The sequence below is a fragment of the Stegostoma tigrinum genome, chromosome 20, assembly GCF_030684315.1.
Source record: "Stegostoma tigrinum isolate sSteTig4 chromosome 20, sSteTig4.hap1, whole genome shotgun sequence".
In the NCBI taxonomy this organism is placed as follows: Eukaryota; Metazoa; Chordata; class Chondrichthyes; order Orectolobiformes; family Stegostomatidae; genus Stegostoma; species Stegostoma tigrinum.
This window is the reverse complement of record NC_081373.1, coordinates 31,856,010-31,874,872: the sequence shown is the minus strand read 5'-3', so window position 1 is coordinate 31,874,872 and position 18,863 is coordinate 31,856,010. Positions and strand designations below refer to the sequence as shown.

Below are 18,863 nucleotides of genomic sequence, written 5' to 3'. Positions count from 1 at the left end.
CAGGAGAACATAGGCTGGATGTTCTCTCACATTGTCCAAATCCCTTCTGTCAGCATATAAAAGTTCTGCCCCAACAAACCTTTGTAGAAAGTGACAGTGGGGACTGATATCTGGCATATCTATGGTCTTACTTTATTTCCTGAACAGAAAAGCAACAAAATTGTTGATGCTGAAAACAGCAGAAATGCTTAGCAGGTCAATGGTGAATCAGAATTAATGTTTCTGGTCACTGACCTATGGTCAGACATGGAAAAAAAATGTGAGATATAATACACAAATGCATAGTCTGAGAAAGGGTGCAGGTGAGAGAACAAAAGGCAAGGTCTGTATTAGGATGTAAAGCAGAAGAGATGAAGTAGTAAGCTGAATGATGGTGCACGGCAAAAGGAGTAGGTAATTAGACAAGTAAAGAAACAAGAGATGGCACTAGAGAATAGAATGAGAATAGTAGAATCATCATCAACAGATGGCTCCAAACAAATGCCTTTGGTTAAGAGTCTACCCAAATGGCACAGAAAACGCTTTCACCCCCTTCCTCCAGAATTCCAATATCTCTTGGACAGCTCCCTATTGCCTCCTATCTGAACCTTTTTGTTTAAAAATTGCTGGCATAACACTGGTCATCTCTGCTCCCTTCACTCACTCAGCCTACTTCTCCTTGAAACTGCAGCTCTCCATTCTTACAGGTCTACCTTAATGTTGTCATTAAACCTACAGAGAAATACATTCGGTTTGCAAACAATGTTTACCTATTCAAGGCTGAGTGTCAACTCTCTCATGCTTTCTATAACCTCCATGGACCATTACCCCACTACTAAACATCAACTACTTTTAGGACAGTCAGTGGCATCAGCTCCTCTGAAAGATCTTCTCTCCAGGGCCTCCAATCTCATAGTCCTCAACAATATGCAGCATGCTTGTATCATCCTCCCAAAAAGTATGGACAGGACTGCCATGGTAGACTCCATCATTTAAGTTAGTTTGTAGCCCAGAAAACATTGTTTTATCTCAACAAAATTTTGGTTTTCCTTGTTAAGTTTCTTACCAACCACAGCTGTAACTCTTCCAATGTTCCCCAGCATTTTAACAGTTTTTTAGTTTCCTGAATGCCAACAATTTCCTTCTCTTCATGGACAACCAATATGACTACATGTCCACATCCCATCAGGATGGCTTGAGGGATCCCTGCTTCTTACCTAAGCATATATTTTGTCCAAAATCATCGGGCTTAACCTGCTTTCATATTTAATAATTTCGATTTTGATTCGGCTAACTCACCTCAAGTAAACAATGTCCCACAGGAACCTGTCTGGGTCCTAGCTATGCCTAAATCTTTGTGGAATTGAAATATTGATTGGTCTCAGTTCTCCTATCCATCTCATTTTCTGTTTTTTTTTGAAGAATATATATCTGTGCTGTTTCCTACATGTGCTCTGAATTCGAATATTTTAAAATCTTTTTTTCTGATTTCTGCCCTCCTCTTAACTTGCTTTCATGTCATCCATTTCAGACCCTTTATTTCCTCAATTTTTCTGTCTATATTTCTGGGACTAGGTTACCAACAAATAGCCATTACAAACCCATCAACTCCTGTGGTTACCTCTCTACGCTTCCTCCAACTTCTTTTTACGTGAGGACTCGAGTCCATCAGTTTCTTTGTCTCCACCACATCTACTCTAACAATGCCACCTTCCAAATAAATGCTCCAATTATGTCTTTCTTTATCCCCAACTAAGGAATCATCTCCCCAACCCGGTCACCCTGTATTGTAATTGTAAAGGGTCCCAAATATGCCTATCGATTTCTCACACTTCTACTTACAGTACGTATCGCTACCCAAGAGTTTTCTTTGTCCACCCCTTCCATCTTTCATCTGGACCATCCACGGCACCCATGTCCAGCAATAAGAGCCTATCACCCCTTTCAGCATTACAACAGGGGTGTTTCGACTGGGAATGTTCACTCATACCTCAATCAACAATTCCTCCTTACCCACGACCCCTTGCTATTGAAGCACAGGAAATGCAGTAATAACTTTTTACTTCACTCATGCTTACTGTTTAGGGTCAAAACATACGTTCCAGATGAAATAGCGATCCACATGCCCTTCTTCCAATTTATACTGTGTTTGCAGATCATCATGCAGTTTCCTTTCACATCGGGAAGTCCAAGTGCCTAATGGAAGACATCCTTGCAGAGCACACTGCTTAGTCTATAAAGGTGATACCGAGCTTCTAGTCACCTATCATTTTAATTTTGTAGTCCACTCCAACTCTGGCACTATATCTTTAACATCTTGTACCGTCCCAACAGACTTTAATGTGAGCTCAAGGAACAGGACCTTATCTTTCATTTAGTCATTTTATCACTTTCCACACTCAATATTGAGTTCAAGAATTTTAGATCATAATCTCTGTCCTCAGTTTCACAGTTAGCAATTATTGATAGTGATATTTCCATTTATGCCTGTTCCGTACACATCTCTTAATTCTTGTTCCATTATCACTTCCTTTTACATTAATCATATTGCACATGCCTTCCACCCCATCACATACAGCCCCTTACATTCTCTATCCCAAACAGCACACACTCCCTCTAAAGATTCTGTTCTTACTGTGAACCTCCCCTTCTTTATCCATAGAAGCTGTGTAGCCAGCATTTTATACTTTTCCTTTTTTTAATCTCTATTTCTTACGTGCACTGATATAACTATCAACTTATTTAATGGTCGCAGTGTACCTGAAGGAATGTGAGATTTGGAAAAACAATGTTCAATTTCTGTTCATGTAATCTCTCTTCCTAAACAGTCAGTCTATTCAAGGCTTGAATCTATCATAATTACCTGATTTGTTACAGCAGAATCGGCCCCATTGTTCAGCAGCAGGTGGACCAGGTTTTCATGACTATTAAGCACTGCAACCTACAGTTATTTTTTAAACAGTAAATAAAGAATGTTATGAACCATCAATTGTCACTGCGAAACTGCAAAGGAATGGTTCAGACTAATATGATTGACCTAACCAGATCAGAACATGACCAAATTGAGGAATGAAATGACATGTCAGTCTAGGTGTGCACCACAGTAGCCAAGAGCTCAAAGTTGTAGAAACAAAAGTGGATATTTAACCTGGAAAGTGGCAAGGATAGAGGACTGTGAAGGTTTCAGCATCAAAACTGGGGTAGTTGAGCAGAAGAGAGAGTTGGAGGTCAGGATAGATGCAGACCATTGAGTTCTGGATAGCTTTCTCTGCATATGGAAGGAGACTAAAGAGTTTGGGACATTCAGGAAGGCAAACATGATGGTGTTGAGGAAAATAGCAGAAACAAAACAAAGAACTGTGGATGCTGGAGATCTGAAATGAAAACAGAAATTGCTGGGGAAACTTGGCAGGTCTGCCAGCATCTGTGGAGAGAAAACAGAGTTAACATTTCAAGTCCAAAATCCCTTCCTCAAAGGAGGTATTGGTAATTCAGATGAAGGTTAAAATGCTGAGTCTGAGGAATAATTCAGTACAAAGATTAAACAAGGAAAATGGAGATGATTTTGGAAGGAGAGTCACAAAGGGACTTTGGGAAATGAGACATTTTAATATTGCACAAAATAATCCAGTTAAATCTATTATTTCCACTTCACAGGCAGAGAGAAAGTAGAATGTTTGGAAATCCATTATGCAGGCCAATTTTTCTAGACTTTTCAAAATTGTTGTTCGAGCAATTAGTTTCTAATCATTTTATAGCAATTACTTACAGATAACTGGAAGTAAAGAATAGTACATGTAAAGATCACAGTCTTCAAAAGCTCCCAAGAATCTAAAAGGATGATCTTGCTATATAACCTGTTAAATGTGAACTCCTGTTTTCAAATTGGTTACATGTGTTTGATTTACCTATCTCATACAAACGTCTTATATGGGACTGAAAGATGTGTAAATCCTGTTCATAGTGAGAAATACAATTTGTATCATTGAAACATGAATGTGATTTGTTGGCAATAAGATTAAATTTATGGTTCTTTTTCATTATACTCATTGGAGCACTCTTGTGTGTCTCTCAGGCATTGAGCCATTGATTGTGGTATGCTCCTCTATCAATTCCCTCACAGTAATCATGCCTTGTTGATAATGTGGTTACCCATCAAATGTGTTAAAAGCTGCAACCCAGATTAACATGGTATTAATGGGTACAAATGTTGACACGATTGTAAATAATTTATGGTTGAAGAGGAGCATTCAGGCCATCATAATGAATCCATTCTCAATGTTGTTTTATTTGAAATGATTTCAATGTGTTCTGCAGGAAGACGTCTTTACTTCTGTCATGAAGGACAACATAATACCATTTGCCTTCCTAATTGCTTGCTGCATCTTTTAGTCCCATGAACAAAGATACCCATGTCACTTTGGACACAAGCACTTCCCAACATCTCTCAATTTAAGAAATATTTTGCCATTCTGTTTATTCTACCAATGTGAATAATGTAATATTATAGACCACCTACCAAGTTTTAGCCCGTTCATTTATGCTATGTAACACCTCTTGAAGCCTCTTTGCTTCTACCTCAAAACTTACATTCCTAACCAGATTGGGCCATCAGCAAATTTGAAAATAATGCATTGGTTCCTACAACCAAATCCTTTATGTAGATTATGCACAACTCTCTGTTGTTTATTCCTAGTCTCTGTTTTATGTCCATTAACCAATTCTCAGTTCACATCAGTATATATTTCTTCATTTAACCAAACATGTCTGTTCTGAAACTTGCAAATTAAACTCCTTACACTGAGGTAACCTATTTCTAACTGTTCAAAATTATCTCTCTTCTTCAGGAGAAATTGTTTTACATATCTAGCTTCAACCACAATTTCTGCAAACTGAAACTAAAAGATTACTTCAAGCTATGGGTGTTTCCCCAAGCCAATAAAAAGCAACTCCAGATCCTAATTAGCTATTGCTTTCTCTGTTCACTTGTGAAACTTTCCCAATGTAAACAAATCCCCATTAGCCATCAAGAACTAGCTCAATTTTTTAAAAAAATAAATCAGCATGGTTAGGTAGTTATTTACAATTTAATCATTCACCTGCATAGACACAGGCCAAACAGACATACCACTAGTTCAAAATCCAAATTCTAATATTACTATTAAAATTTATCTTAATCATTGCCCTTTCATTTCAGTGTATTATATTACAACTTAATTTTGATTGGTATTCCCTTACAATTTAAGGATATCTGGGGCAACAAAGTAGTATAAGATGCACATCAGTAATGAGCCGAAATACCTACCATTAGTGGTGTTGTTCCTTTCTTGTCTTGGATATTCACATTTGCACCAGCTTTAATTAAAAGAGAAGCAACTTCAGTACTGCCATTCAGGACAGCAACTCGCATTAATGGTGTCCACAGTAAATGTCCATCAGTGATGTCAACCTGTTCACAATTGACAAAAGAAAACCAGAGAAATATGTACATCATGTTAAAACACCTAAGGTAACTTCATTAGGAAATACAGTCAGTGCTGAGTAGTGGACAGAAAGAAAAAGAAATCCATCATGTTGCATAAATCCAGCTTCCCTTTTATTTTTTTTTGGGCAAGTTAACTTCTTGAATCATGTTTGATAATTCTCTGTCAACTACTAAGATTTTGCCTTTGTCATGTTAGCACATCCTAAACTACCCCATAAGAGAAGAACCTGGAGCAAGAATTCAGCACATTAAATCAAAGCTGTTAAATGATAGTACTGCTACTTCAGTATGCTGTGTAATGAACTTGTCATTTTAATATAGTTATTAAAACTAATCTTAGACAATTAAAACAAACAACAGAAACCTTTAACATTTGAATGAGCCTTTCATCAAACTTTGTCCTCAGCTCAAATTGAATACACAACAATAGAACATAGAACAGTACAGCACAGAACAGGCCCTTCAGCCCATGATGTGCCGACCGTTGATCCTCATGTATGCACCCTCAAATTTTTGTGACCATATGCATGTCCAGTAGTCTCTTAAATGACCCCAATGACCTTGCTTCCACAACTGCTGCTGGCAATGCATTCCATGCTCTCACAACTCTCTGTGTAAAGAACCCGCCTCTGACATCCCCTCTATACTTTCCTCCAACCAGTTTAAAACTATGACCCCTCGTGATAGCCATTTCTGCCCTGGGAAATAGTCTCTGGCTATCAACTCTATCTATGCCTCTCATTATCTTGTATACCTCAATTAGGTCCCCTCTCCTCCTCCTTTTCTCCAATGAAAAGAGTCCGAGCTCAGTCAACCTCTCTTCATAAGATAAGCCCTCCAGTCCAGGCAGCATCCTGGTAAACCTCCTCCGAACCCTCTCCAAAGCATCCACATCTTTCCTATAATAGGGCGACCAGAACTGGACGCAGTATTCCCAGTGCGGTCTAACCAAAGTTTTATAGAGCTGCAACAATCTTAAACTCAATCCCCCTGTTAATGAAAGCCAAAACACCATATATGCCTTCTTAACAACCCTGTCCACTTGGGTGGCCATTTTAAGGGATCTATGTATCTGCACACCAGGATCCCTCTGTTCCTCCACACTGCCAAGAATCCTATCCTTAATCCTGTACTCAGCTTTCAAATTCAACCTTCCAAAATGCATCACCTCGCATTTATCCAGGTTGAACTCCATCTGCCACCTCTCAGCCCATCTCTGCATCCTGTCAATGTCCCGCTGCAGCCTACAACAGCTCTCTATACTGTCAACGACACCTCCAACCTTTGTGTCGTCTGCAAACTTGCTGACCCATCCTTCAATCCCCTCATCCAAGTCATTAATAAAAATTACAAACAGTAGAGGCCCAAGGACAGAGCCCTACGGAACACCACTCACCACTGACGTCCAGGCAGAATATTTTCCTTCTACTACCACTTGCTGCTTTCTGTTGGCCAGCCAATTCTGTATCCAGACAGCTAAGTTCCCCTGTATCCCATTCCTCCTGACCTTCTGAATGAGCCTACCATGGGGAACCTTATCAAATGCCTTACTGAAGTCCATATACACCACATCCACAGCTCGACCCTCATCAACTTTTCTAGTCACATCCTCAAAGAACTTGATAAGGTTTGTAAGGCATGACCTGCCCCTCACAAAGCCGTATTGACTGCATTTAATCAAGCCATGCTCTTCCAGATGGTCATAAATCCTATCCCTCAGAATCCTTTCTAACACCTTGCAGATGACAGACGTGAGACTTACTGGTCTGGAATTGCCAGGGATTTCCCTATTTCCTTTCTTGAAGAGAGGAATTACATTTGCCTCTCTCCAGTCCTCAGGTACGACTCCAGTGGAGAGTGAGGATGCAAAGATCCTCGCAAGTGGCGAAGCAATTGCATTTCTCGCTTCACAAAGCAGCCGAGGACAAATCTGGTCCAGGCCTGGCGACTTGTCAATCTTAATGTTTGACAAAATTTTCAGCACATCAGCTTCCTCTATCTCTATCCATTCTAGCATACACACCTGCTCTTCAAAGGTTTCATTCACTACAAAATTTGTTTCTTTCGTAAAGACAGAAGCAAAAAACCCATTTAGGGCTTCACCTACCTCCTCAGACTCCACACACAAGTTCCCTATGCTATCCCTGATCGGCCCTACTCTTTCTTTGATCATTCTCTTATTCCTCACATAAGTGTAAAATGCCTTTGTTTTCTCCCTAATCCGTTTTGCCAAGCCTTTCTCATGCCCCCTCCTGGCTCTCCTCAGACCATTTTTGAGCTCCTTCCTCGCCTGCATGTAATCCTCTCGAGCTGAGCTTGACCCTAGCTTCCTCCACCTTATGTAAGCTACCTTCTTCCTTTTGACGAGAAGCTCCACCGCTCTCGTCATCCAAGGTTCCTTTATCTTACCCCTTCTTGCCTGTCTCAGAGGGACATATTTACTCATCACTCACAACAACTGTTCCTTAAACAGTCTCCACATGTCTATAGTGCCCTTACCATGGAACAATTGCTCCCAGTCCATGCTTCCTAACTCATGTCTAATCGCGTCATAGTCTCCTCTTCCCCAATTAAATATCCTCCCATTTTGCCTAATCCTCTCCTTCTCCACAGCTATGTAAAATGTGAGGCAGTTATGGTCACTATCACCAAAATGCTCTCCCACCACAAGATCTGATACCTGCCCCGGCTCGTTTCCGAGCACCAAGTCTAGAATGGCCTCTCCCCTCGTCGGCCTGTCAACGTACTGAGTTAGGAAACCCTCCTGAACAGACCTTACAAAAACAGCTCCAATCAAATCTTCTGCTCGATGGAGGTTCCAATCAATATTGGGAAAGTTAAAGTCACCCATTACAACAACCTACTACGTCCACACTTTTCCAAAATCTGCCGACCTATGCTTTCTTCAATCTCCCTGCTGCTATTGGGGGGCCTGTAGTAAACCCCTAACGAGGTGACTACTCCCTTGCTGTTCCTAATTTCCACCCACACTGACTCGCTAGGCAGATGCTCCTCGACAATGGAAGATTCTGTAGCTGTGATACCCTCTCTGATTAGTAGTGCTACACCCCCTCCTCTTTTTTCCCCCTCCCTATTCTTTTTAAATGCTCTAAACCCTGGAACATCCAGCAACCATTCCTGCCCATGAGAAACCCATGTCTCTGTTATGGCCACAACATCATAGCACCAGGTACTGATCCATGCTCTAAGTTCATCACTTTTATTCCTGATACTCCTTGCGTTAAAGCAAACACACTTTAACTGATCCCTTGGTTCCTTCCCAGGAAAATCCTTCCTCTAGCTGGTCTACCTCTTGCTACTGCCTCACCTGCATCAACTCTCACCTCCGGTATACAGCTCAGGTTCCCACCCCCATGCCATACTAGTTTAAACCCTCTCGAACTACTCGAGCAAACCTTCCAGCCAGGACATTGGTCCCCTTCCAGTTCAGATGCAACCCGTCCTTCTTGTACAGGTCCCACCTTCCCCAGAAGGCATCCCAATTATCTACATATCTGAAGCCCTCCCTCCTACACCAGCTGCGCAGCCACGTGTTAAGCTGCGCCCGCTCCCTGTTCCTCTTCTTATTGTAACCAATATTATATTCTCAGGGTGAAATTTTATTTAACAGAGATGGGGAGTTTGGGAGCATTTATTGGGTTATAACTCCAAAAAATGATAGCATGTGAGGAATCCAGAATGTCTCGATTCATTTCCTCATTGCACAGGGAATTGGAAATCTGCTTGTAGCTATTATGTCAGACCCTTAAATATACTAGGTAACTATTAACTGACAATTGATCTCACAATCTGGCTTCAGTAACTAGCTTACAGGTTTCTTGAGCTATGTGGATCTCAATTGGAGTCACTACACAAGAGCACAGTGGGACATCATACAGCATTGAAACTTTCACACCACTAAAACCCAATAGCTGAGGCTGTGCCTATGGAAAAGACTTGTACCCTTACTTGGAAACAGTCCAACCTGTCCATGCTGACCAGATATCCTGAATTAATCTCGTTCCATTTGTCAGCATTTGGCCCATATCCCTCTAAACCCTCCCTGTTCATATACCCATCCAGATGCCTTTTAAATGTTTTAATTGTACCAGCCTGTACCAGCCTCCACTACTTCCTCTGGCAGCTCATTCCACACATGCAACATCCTCTGCGTGAGAAAGTTGCCCCTTAGGTCCCTTTTAAATCTTGTCCCTCTCACCTTAAACCTATGCATTCTAGTTTTGGTCGCCCCTACCCTGAGAAGACGATTTTAGCAATTCAACCTGTCCATGCCCCTCATGATTTTACAAACCTCTATAAAGTCACCCCTCAACCTCCGACGCTCCAGGGAAAACAGCGTATTCAGCCTCTACTTATAGCTTAAACACTCCAAACCTCACTTTTGAAGAGAAACAAGAAGTGCAGTAATGCTAACACCAGCAGCAATGGTGGCAGCAACAGGTGCCCTCTGCTTGCCACGTCGCTCAACACAGCTGAAGCTCAAAGGAGGTCATACCTCACAACGATGTCAACAACTTGACAATCAGCTTCCTGGAAATGAAGCTTCAACGCTTTGTAACTTGTCATTGCTGACTACTGCTGATTTTTAGAACAATACCTCTTTCCATGACAGCTGGGCGGATGTGCACTGCTAATAGCTGTTAAGATCACAACAGTCCTCAAATTCTATACTTAGAACTCCTTCCAGGCATCTGCAGGGGAACATCTGTAGGATTTTAGAATCTACAGTATACAAGTCCATATCCCAATTCATAGATAAATTGTTTGCGATGTCACCAGGTCAATGACCCAGTCAAGCATGCAGGTCTGGCCTGTGGGGCAGTGGCTGGATTTTCACAGGATTAGGGAATCAGAATGTACACAAGTGATAATTGAGATACTCTTGGGTCATTCTGGAGCATTCAACAACCAGAAAGGATTCCACTCCATTAATGTCAGGCTACTACATACTCTGTACCACCAAACGCATGTGTTTCCTTCAGGCAAGGGCTTCGAGGACACAGATAATTATGTCTCAAAGGAGATCTGCTTATGATGCAGAACAGGTATAACAGGGGCCATATCATCACATGGACAATCACTGAGCAAGCACTGGTTTGATGTGAGATTTGGTTGCCTTGAGAGATTTGATATTACTCTTCCAAATGTTCCAGCAAGAGCATTTAGAATGGTGATGTTCTGCTTTACCTTGCACAGTTCAAAACCCTTTGAACTTTGATAATCTTTTCATTTTTCTTCATATTTAACATTCAATTTCTATGCTCTCTTTCTTTTTGGTCTTCTTTACTGAATTCGAAATGTCTCTGAATCCTCAGGCTTACAATTTTTCTGGCACATTTACAAGCCTTCTCCTTTGATCTATCTTTAATTTTTGACCTGTGGTGCGAAACAGAATCTAGGTTTGTTTTCAGATCAAAAAACTGCCTCCAGTGGAAAGCTTATTATATAGCTAAACTTCTGGTTGCAAATTGTCCTGAGTGACAGAGTTTGAGTCAGATTTGTGCAATCAAGACAGGTACTGCAAATTTCCAGGACGCACGGTGGAAAGGCCATGAATCTTTTGATCACACTCTGAATAAGCGAGTTGTAGATTCTGTTGAGCCCACCCAATCCCAGAAACTGTGTATAGGTGGTCAGGGCAGGGAGCCAAGTGCCAAAGCAAGCTGATTAGAAACCTGCATTTGCTCTCTGGCACTTTATCTCAGTTGCATTATTTAAGTATTCTACATGCTCTAGCCCTTATTCCCCACACCCTTTCAATCCTCCCACCATTCTGTATGGCACCTCAATGTCAAAAACCCTGTCCATGGCTCTTCAAGCCACCATGCTAACATGTCCGTCGTTAGTGTCCAATGGCATTTCATGGCCTTGCCATGCCCATTAACCTAATGTACACCAGACACAGAATCAATTAGTCATATGATTGACATCCACAATGGTGTGTGGGATTGACTAAGGGAAAACGGAACTACCCACGTCCGTGACACCACCCACACCCTCCAACTCCTCCAAAACTTCCAATTCCCTGGTCCCCAACCCTTATCTTTACCATGGACGTCCAGTCCCTACACACCCGCATTCCCCATGCAGATGGCCCAAAGGTCCCCCGCTTCTTCCTGTCTCGCAGGCCCGATCAGTCCCCCTCCACTGACACCCTCATCCACCTAGCCGAACTCGTCCTCACCCTCAACAATTTCTCTTTCAATTCGTCCCACTTCCCACAGACAAAGAGAGTGGCCATGGGTACCCACATGGACCCAAGCTATGCCTGCCTCTTTGTAGATTACATGGAACAGTCTCTCTTCCACACCTACACTGGCCCTAAACCCCACCTCTTCCTCCGTTACATTGATGACTGTATCAGTGCCACTTTGTGCTCCCACAAGGAGCTCGAACAGTTCATCCACTTCACCAACACCCTCCACCCATCCTTAAGTTCACCTGGACCATCTCTGATACCTCTCTCTCCTTCCTGGACCTCTCTGTTTCCATCTCTCGAAACCACCTTGAAACCAATATCCATTTCAAGCTGACTGATTCCCATAGCCATCTAGAATACACCTTCTCGCACCCACCTTCCTGCAAAAATTCCATCCCCTATTCCCAATTCCTTCGGCTCCACTGCATCTGCTCCCAGGATGAGGCATTCCACTCCCGAACATCTCAGATGCCTTCATTTTTCAAGGACCGCAACATCCCCACTCAGTGGTCAAGAACACCCTCAACCATGTCTCTCACATTTCCCGCAACTCATCCCTCACACCCTCTCCCTACAATAACAATCAAAACAAAATCCCTCTCATCCTCATGTACCACCCCACCAACCTCCAGATCCAAAGCATCATTCTCCGACACTTCCACAATCTGCAATCTGACCCCACTACCAAAGACATTTTTGCCTCCCCACCCTTATTTGCTTTCCAGAGGGACCACTTTCTCCAGAAATCTCTTGTCTGCTCCACACTACCCTCCAGCCCCACCAAACCCGGCACTTTTCCCTGTCAACTGCAGGAAGTGCGACACTTGCCTCTACACCTCCTCCCTCACCCCCATCCTAGGTCTTAAGGAGACTTTCCACATCAAGCAGATGTTCAATACTGCATCCGTTGTTCCCGTTGTGACCTCTTCTACATTGGGGAAACAAACAGAGGCTTGGGGACTGCTTTGCAGAACACCTACGCTCAGTTCTCAATAAACAACTGCATCTCCCAATTGCAAATTATTTCAACTCCCCCTCCCATTCATCAGACAACATGTCCATCCTGGGCCTCCTGCAGTGCCACAACAATGCCACCTGAAGGTTGCAGAAACATGACCTAATATTTCGCTTGGAAGCCCTGCAGCCCAATGGTATCAATGTGGACTTCACAAGCTTTAAAGTCTCCCCTCCCCCAACCACATCCCAAAACCAGCCCAGCTTGTACCCGCCTCCTTAACCTGTCCTTCCTCCCAACTATCCCCTCCTCCCACCTCAAAGCCCATCCCCATCTCCTATCTACTAGCCTCATCTCACCCCCTTGACCTGTCCGTCCTCCCTGGACTGACCCATCCCCTCCCTAACTCCTCAACTACACTCACCTTTACTGGTTCCATCCTCGCCTCTTTGACCTGTCTGTCTCCTCTCCACCTATCTTCTCCTCTGTCCAGCTTCTATCTGCCTCCCCATCTATCCCTATTTATTTCTGAAACCCCTGCCCCTCCCCCATTTCTGAAGAAGGGTCTAGGCCTGAAATGTCAGCTTTCCTGCTCCCCTGATGCTGCTCAGCCTGCTGTGTTCATCCAGCTCTACATCTTATTTTATCTCAGATTCTCCAGCATCTGCAGTTCCTACTAGCTCTCACTCACAAATCTTCTTTAAGGAGAGAATCTGCTATTTCTGTAACATTAGTCCTCACTTGACTTCAGCCGGTCTGTGAGAGGCAGTTCCTAAACACTGACTACATCCAGCAATTCAAAAGATTGCTGATGTCAAGAAGAGATGATAAGAACTCCCAATGTTGGAGTCAGAGATAACACAGTGTGCAGCTGGAGGGACACAGCAGGCCAGGCCACATCAGAGGAGCAGGAAAGCTAACGTTTCGGGTCAGGACCCTTGGAAGAAGCTGGCTTTGATGGTGAGAGACTTGAGATGCTTGACATCTTCCGGCATTTGCAACAATAATGCTCAGCATCATAGCAATCTGTGGAACCAAAGTGTCAGGGTTCTCCATCAACAAAATGCCTCCCTTTGATCAGTGAAAACCACCTTCATGCTTTCTTAGTTAGTCAGCTTCGGTGACACCTTTAAGATTTTCTATGAGAACCGCCACATTTCAAGAAATTAGTATTAGATCAAATTAGTATTTGTAATTGTTCCATTTGCTTTACAATTAAAAAGCTAGTCAGCTGATTAATTTACACACCTTACAACCTTCATTTATCATCCATTCAATCACATTCAGGTGTCCCCCATCTGTAGCCCAGTGCACGGCAGATGAACCCCCATTGTCTCGGGATTCCCACGTAGCTCCAAATCTCCGAAGACATTTAGCAACATCCAGGTGCCCAGCAAAACAGGCCAGCATTAAGCTATAAGATGAGAAGAAAGAGTACAGTTTTAACCTAAAACATGTCATATATGATTTTCTTCTCTTTTAAATATTCTCCACACTTACTCAACCTTTAAAATGGATTCATGCTTTTCCCATTTTCAGGAAGGGCAAGCTGGATTGAAAGACAGACCTGATGACCCAGGAAGAGCACAGCAGGCTGCTGCATTCTGAGGCAGGTTGGATAGAAAGTCTACCTCAGGGTCCCATCACTGTGCTCAAAGTTTAAAATAAAGATTAAAACATAACGCATCCCTCCTACTCTCATTCCTCTTCATGCCAACACATGCTACATACTGCATTGCAGCCAGCCCCAGCCCCTCATACCCCATGCCGACCCATGCCGCTGTACATATCCCATTTGGCCCTTCAAATCCTCACTGTAAAAATATGCCCCATCACCCATGGCCCCTCATATGCCTCATGCCTCCAATCATTCCAACAATGGCTCTTTACTCAATGCCAACTAACTCTCATTCATCACTTCCATGACACGCACACTTTTTGCCCTTCCTGCTCTTTGTCTATTAACCTATTATCTGGCTGGAACATTTGTCAGGAGGCATGCTGGCAGAAAATAAAATTACCTGTCAATCTGATCTGTCATAATTGAAAAGCAAATGTTCTCATTGATACAAAAAAAATTGATAACATTGAAATTACTTCATCTAATCCCTTGTGTAAACAAACATTTCACTTCAAACGCTCAATACATAATATAAATAAATATTTCTCTTACTCACTTGAGCCTGGATGTCGATAAACAACTCCATTGTAAATGCAGTTGTAGTTGTATATTGTAATGTTCATTTTACACACACTCCATTGTGGAAATTATAGTTTGGGAAATCAGTTAGGCAGCACAAATCAGATAATGGCTACTGTGGCAGGAACACTGATTCCGAGCACTTTTGTTTTAAGTCCACTCATTTTTTTTGTACAGTTCCTTGTCAGATTTGGCAGATACCGTCATGATCCCAATCATAAGAAAAGTAATGAAAGGAATTTTGACAGTTCAGTTAAGCTGTACTTACTAAGCAATAGCCCAGCTTGAGTTCTGCCAGGGACACACAGCTACTGAATTCATTCTAGCCTTTAGCCAAACATGGGCAAAATAATTTAACTCCAGAGGTGAAGTGAGAATGACTTTGACATCAATTCAGCATTTGACCAGGTATGGCATCAAATAGTCCTTGCAAAATGAGTCAATGGGAATCAGGGTAAATCCTCTCCACTGGTTAGAGTTTTGTCTAGCACAGAGGAAAATGGTTATGGTTGTCAGAGGTCAGTCATCTTAGCTCAAGACCATCTCTGCAAGTGTCTTTAAGTTAGTTTTCTATGGTAAAACAACTTCAGCTGCTTCATCAAACTGCATCCTTCCATGATAAGGTCAGAAGTCTGGATGTTTGTTGACGATTGCAACACCTTCAAAACTGAAGCAGCCTGTGTCTATGCGCAATAGGATCTGGACAATACCCAGATTTAGCTCGTAAGCGACATTCAAAGTGACCAGCAAATTATCACACAATGATAATCTCCAACAAGAGAATTGAAGTACCCATTTTTCCCAATCCGAAAAGATGCCTTACCTCTCTCAAATATTTTCTCAGCATCAAAAGGTTTCCCATTATTCTCCAAAAGGATACCTCGGCTACTCAAAAGAGAATAAACCTGCTCCTACTTCATCTAATCTCCATCCTCTAGGTATTTCAAACTCCATTTTTATTGGAGGCAGGCTGTCATTTAGTAGGCATCTGCCCCCAGGAACTATGCAAGGGCAAACTACAGACTAGCCCCAGTCTTTTTCTCAAACAAATTAGAGATTTGGGGTTTGAGATTGAGATTTGCAATTCCTGATTTCTGCCAGCTTTTCACTATATTGGAGATATTCTTGCTCATGGTGAATATCTGGAGCATTTAAAATTTAGTGTCTAAAATTAGCTCTGAGATAGAACCTCTACAGCACAGAAGGAGGTCTTTCAGTCTATCAGGTCCACACCAGCAATTCAAAGAGCATCCCACCCAGACCTAATCCCCTTCCATATCCTGTAACCCTTCATTTACTATGGCTACTCTATGTGGCCTACACATCCTGAACACTATTGACAATTTCAGTGTGGCCATCCCACCGAACCTGCACATCTGTGGATTGTGGGAGGAACCCAGAGCACCTGGAGGAAATCCACGCAGACATGGGGAGAACATGCAAACTCCTGAGGGTAAAATCGAATCCAGATCCCTGGTGCTCTGGGACAACAGGGCTAACCATTGAGTCGCTGTGCTGCTCAAATTGGCAATTAACATCATATTTCCACACATGATACAACACAAATCAGAATTTCATTCATTCCCAGGTTAAACAAGGTTGTCTAACAATCCCTCTGATGCCTTTCTAACATTTGCTTTACTCATTTTTTCACCTTACCTGTCTTTACCGCTGCCATTTTTCTGATTAATATCAGCACCAGATTTTATCAGAATTTCCACTATTCTGGGAGAAAAGTAGAGAAATATTAGTTAAGATATGTCTCAGCATTAAGGAAGAAATATGTTTAATAAGCAGCAAAGACAGGAATTGATTTTTTTTCCTGTATGTTCCTCAAATTAAGTTGTGTAATTGTTTCCTTCTATGCATCATGTACACATACTAAAATGAACGTGGCTTATCGTAGCTCCCTCTTGCAGTCAAGATAATATTCAAACAGGCAGCACAATAAAAGGTTTCCATCCTTCATTTGTTGCTTTGGTTAAAAAATACGATGTTTGTCTCTTTTATTTTGTAATCCTTTTCCAAGGCGCTATCTGTATTTCATCCTGCCCTTTATCCTTCTTGGTCACCACTTGAATCCAATCACCTAACAGAACAAAGAAACCTGGTTTGATCAGCAGCCCATCTACCACCTTAAACATCAACTCCCTGCACCACAGCACATCATTGCTATAGTCTGCAGCATCTACTAGATGGCATCTCCCAGACACACATCTGCCAGTGAGAACAAGGGCAGCAGACAAATGGGAACACCATGACCTCCAAGAGCTGAGTGCAACATCCCTTCTCCCCACAACCTACTCGGCAATGTTTTGCTGGAAGGGGCATGGAAAATATTTTGCATGCCTAGCCCATCTACTTCCCTCCCACCATCGACCTGTTCCCCATTATATGGAGTTAGGTAAACTGCTTGTCCATCCTTAGATCTATTTAGCACTTTAACTGCCCAACTAATTGATAAAAGGACTTAAATTCACATCTACCACCACAAAATGTTAGGTCATAGAAGGCCTATCAGAATGCAAAGGGGTTCATGTTTGAAAATGTTTAAGTGAACAACCGGTAAGAAAGGTGGGTGCATATCCATCAGAAGGTGATCCATGCATATTGGGGGCACATCCCTATGTTGTTAGTACATAATTTGCCCATCCCTACCTGCCTCCCAAAACCCAAGGCCCTTAAACCCTCAACTCTTCCCTGGGCTCTCCAGTCCCTCTCTGTCCTAAAAGACTGGGACATACCTGTTTCCAGTTGCCATCACTCATCTTCTTCTGCCTCCTTTTGGACCCAGCAATGCCCATTACTGGGCACTACTGGGACTGCTGGAGCAGCTAACCAATTCAACTTGGAGGAGGCCCACCGCTAAGCCTGGTTAGCCAACACTCAGGTTTTGGCATTGAGAGGCAAGCTTTTTAAAAGTTTGCCTGTTGGAGACCGACTTTCCTTCCAATGGAGGGAAAGGGGCAGCAAACTTTCCACACCATTCTTCATAAAATCCAGCCCGATGTTTCCCTGCACGTCACAAATCACCTTCATCATTGCTAAGTCATCACGTTAAACTAAAAACATTGTGGGATATCTTCACTCCACAAATGACAGCAGTTAAGGAAGGCAGCTTACCATCATTTATTCAAAGTAAATATGGAAATTACAGCAATTATAAGCCTCACTGGTGATGTCCATATTCCAAAATGTTTTGTTAAAATATACAACAAACATCTAATGCTTTTCCTTCACAGTCAGACTTTTAACACAACTCTGTGCTATCCTAATATAGATAAATAGTCACAGAGGTTTATAGCATGGAAACAGGCTCTTTGGCCCACCTTGTCCACGCTGCCCAGTTTTCACTATATACATAGTTCCATCTGCTGTGTTTATTCCATATCCCTCCATACCTATCCCACCAATGTACCTATCCAAATGTTTCTTAAATGACAAAATTGTACCCATCTCCACCATTACCTCTGGCAGCCCATTCCAAACACTTACCATCCCCTGTGTGAAAAAAATTGCCCCTCTGGGCACTTTTATACCTCTTCCCTCTCACCTGAAGTCTATGCCCTCCAGTTTTAGATCCCTCTACCATGGGGAAAAGCTGTTGGCTATCTACCTTATCTATGCCTCTCATGATTTTATAGACGTCTACAAGGACTTTAGCTAGTCACCTATATTCCAGGGAAAAATGTCCTAGCCTATCCAGCCTCTCCCTATAACTCATACTTTCCAGTCCTGATAGCACCTTGTAAATCTGTTCTGAACTCTTTCTACTTTAATGATATCCTTCCTACAGTACAGCAACCAGAACTGCATGCAGTACTCCAAATGGCCCCTCACCAACATCTTGTATAGATGCAACAAGATATCTCAACTCCTATACTTAATAGTCTGCCCAATGAAAGCAAGCATGCCAATAGCCTTCTTCACCACCTTGTCTACCTGTGACTCCACTTTCAAGGATCTATGAACCTGTACCCCTAGATCTCTTTGTTCCAAAACACTCCTCAGGGGCCTACCACTG

General features: G+C 42.4%; 1 protein-coding gene across 1 annotated transcript in view; it reads right to left on the bottom strand.

Moving 5' to 3' along the window:
* The window catches only part of fank1 (fibronectin type III and ankyrin repeat domains 1), a 61,892-nt gene that overhangs the window by 4,202 nt on the left and 38,827 nt on the right, over positions 1–18,863 (bottom strand). Inside the window, exons 6-9 of the mRNA XM_048551160.2 lie at positions 16,499–16,564; positions 13,888–14,053; positions 5,285–5,428; positions 2,843–2,920 (exon numbers count right to left, since the gene is read on the bottom strand). Coding sequence (XP_048407117.1) covers positions 2,843–2,920; positions 5,285–5,428; positions 13,888–14,053; positions 16,499–16,564 — 454 coding nt within the window. The remainder of the gene's footprint in view (positions 1–2,842; positions 2,921–5,284; positions 5,429–13,887; positions 14,054–16,498; positions 16,565–18,863) is intronic.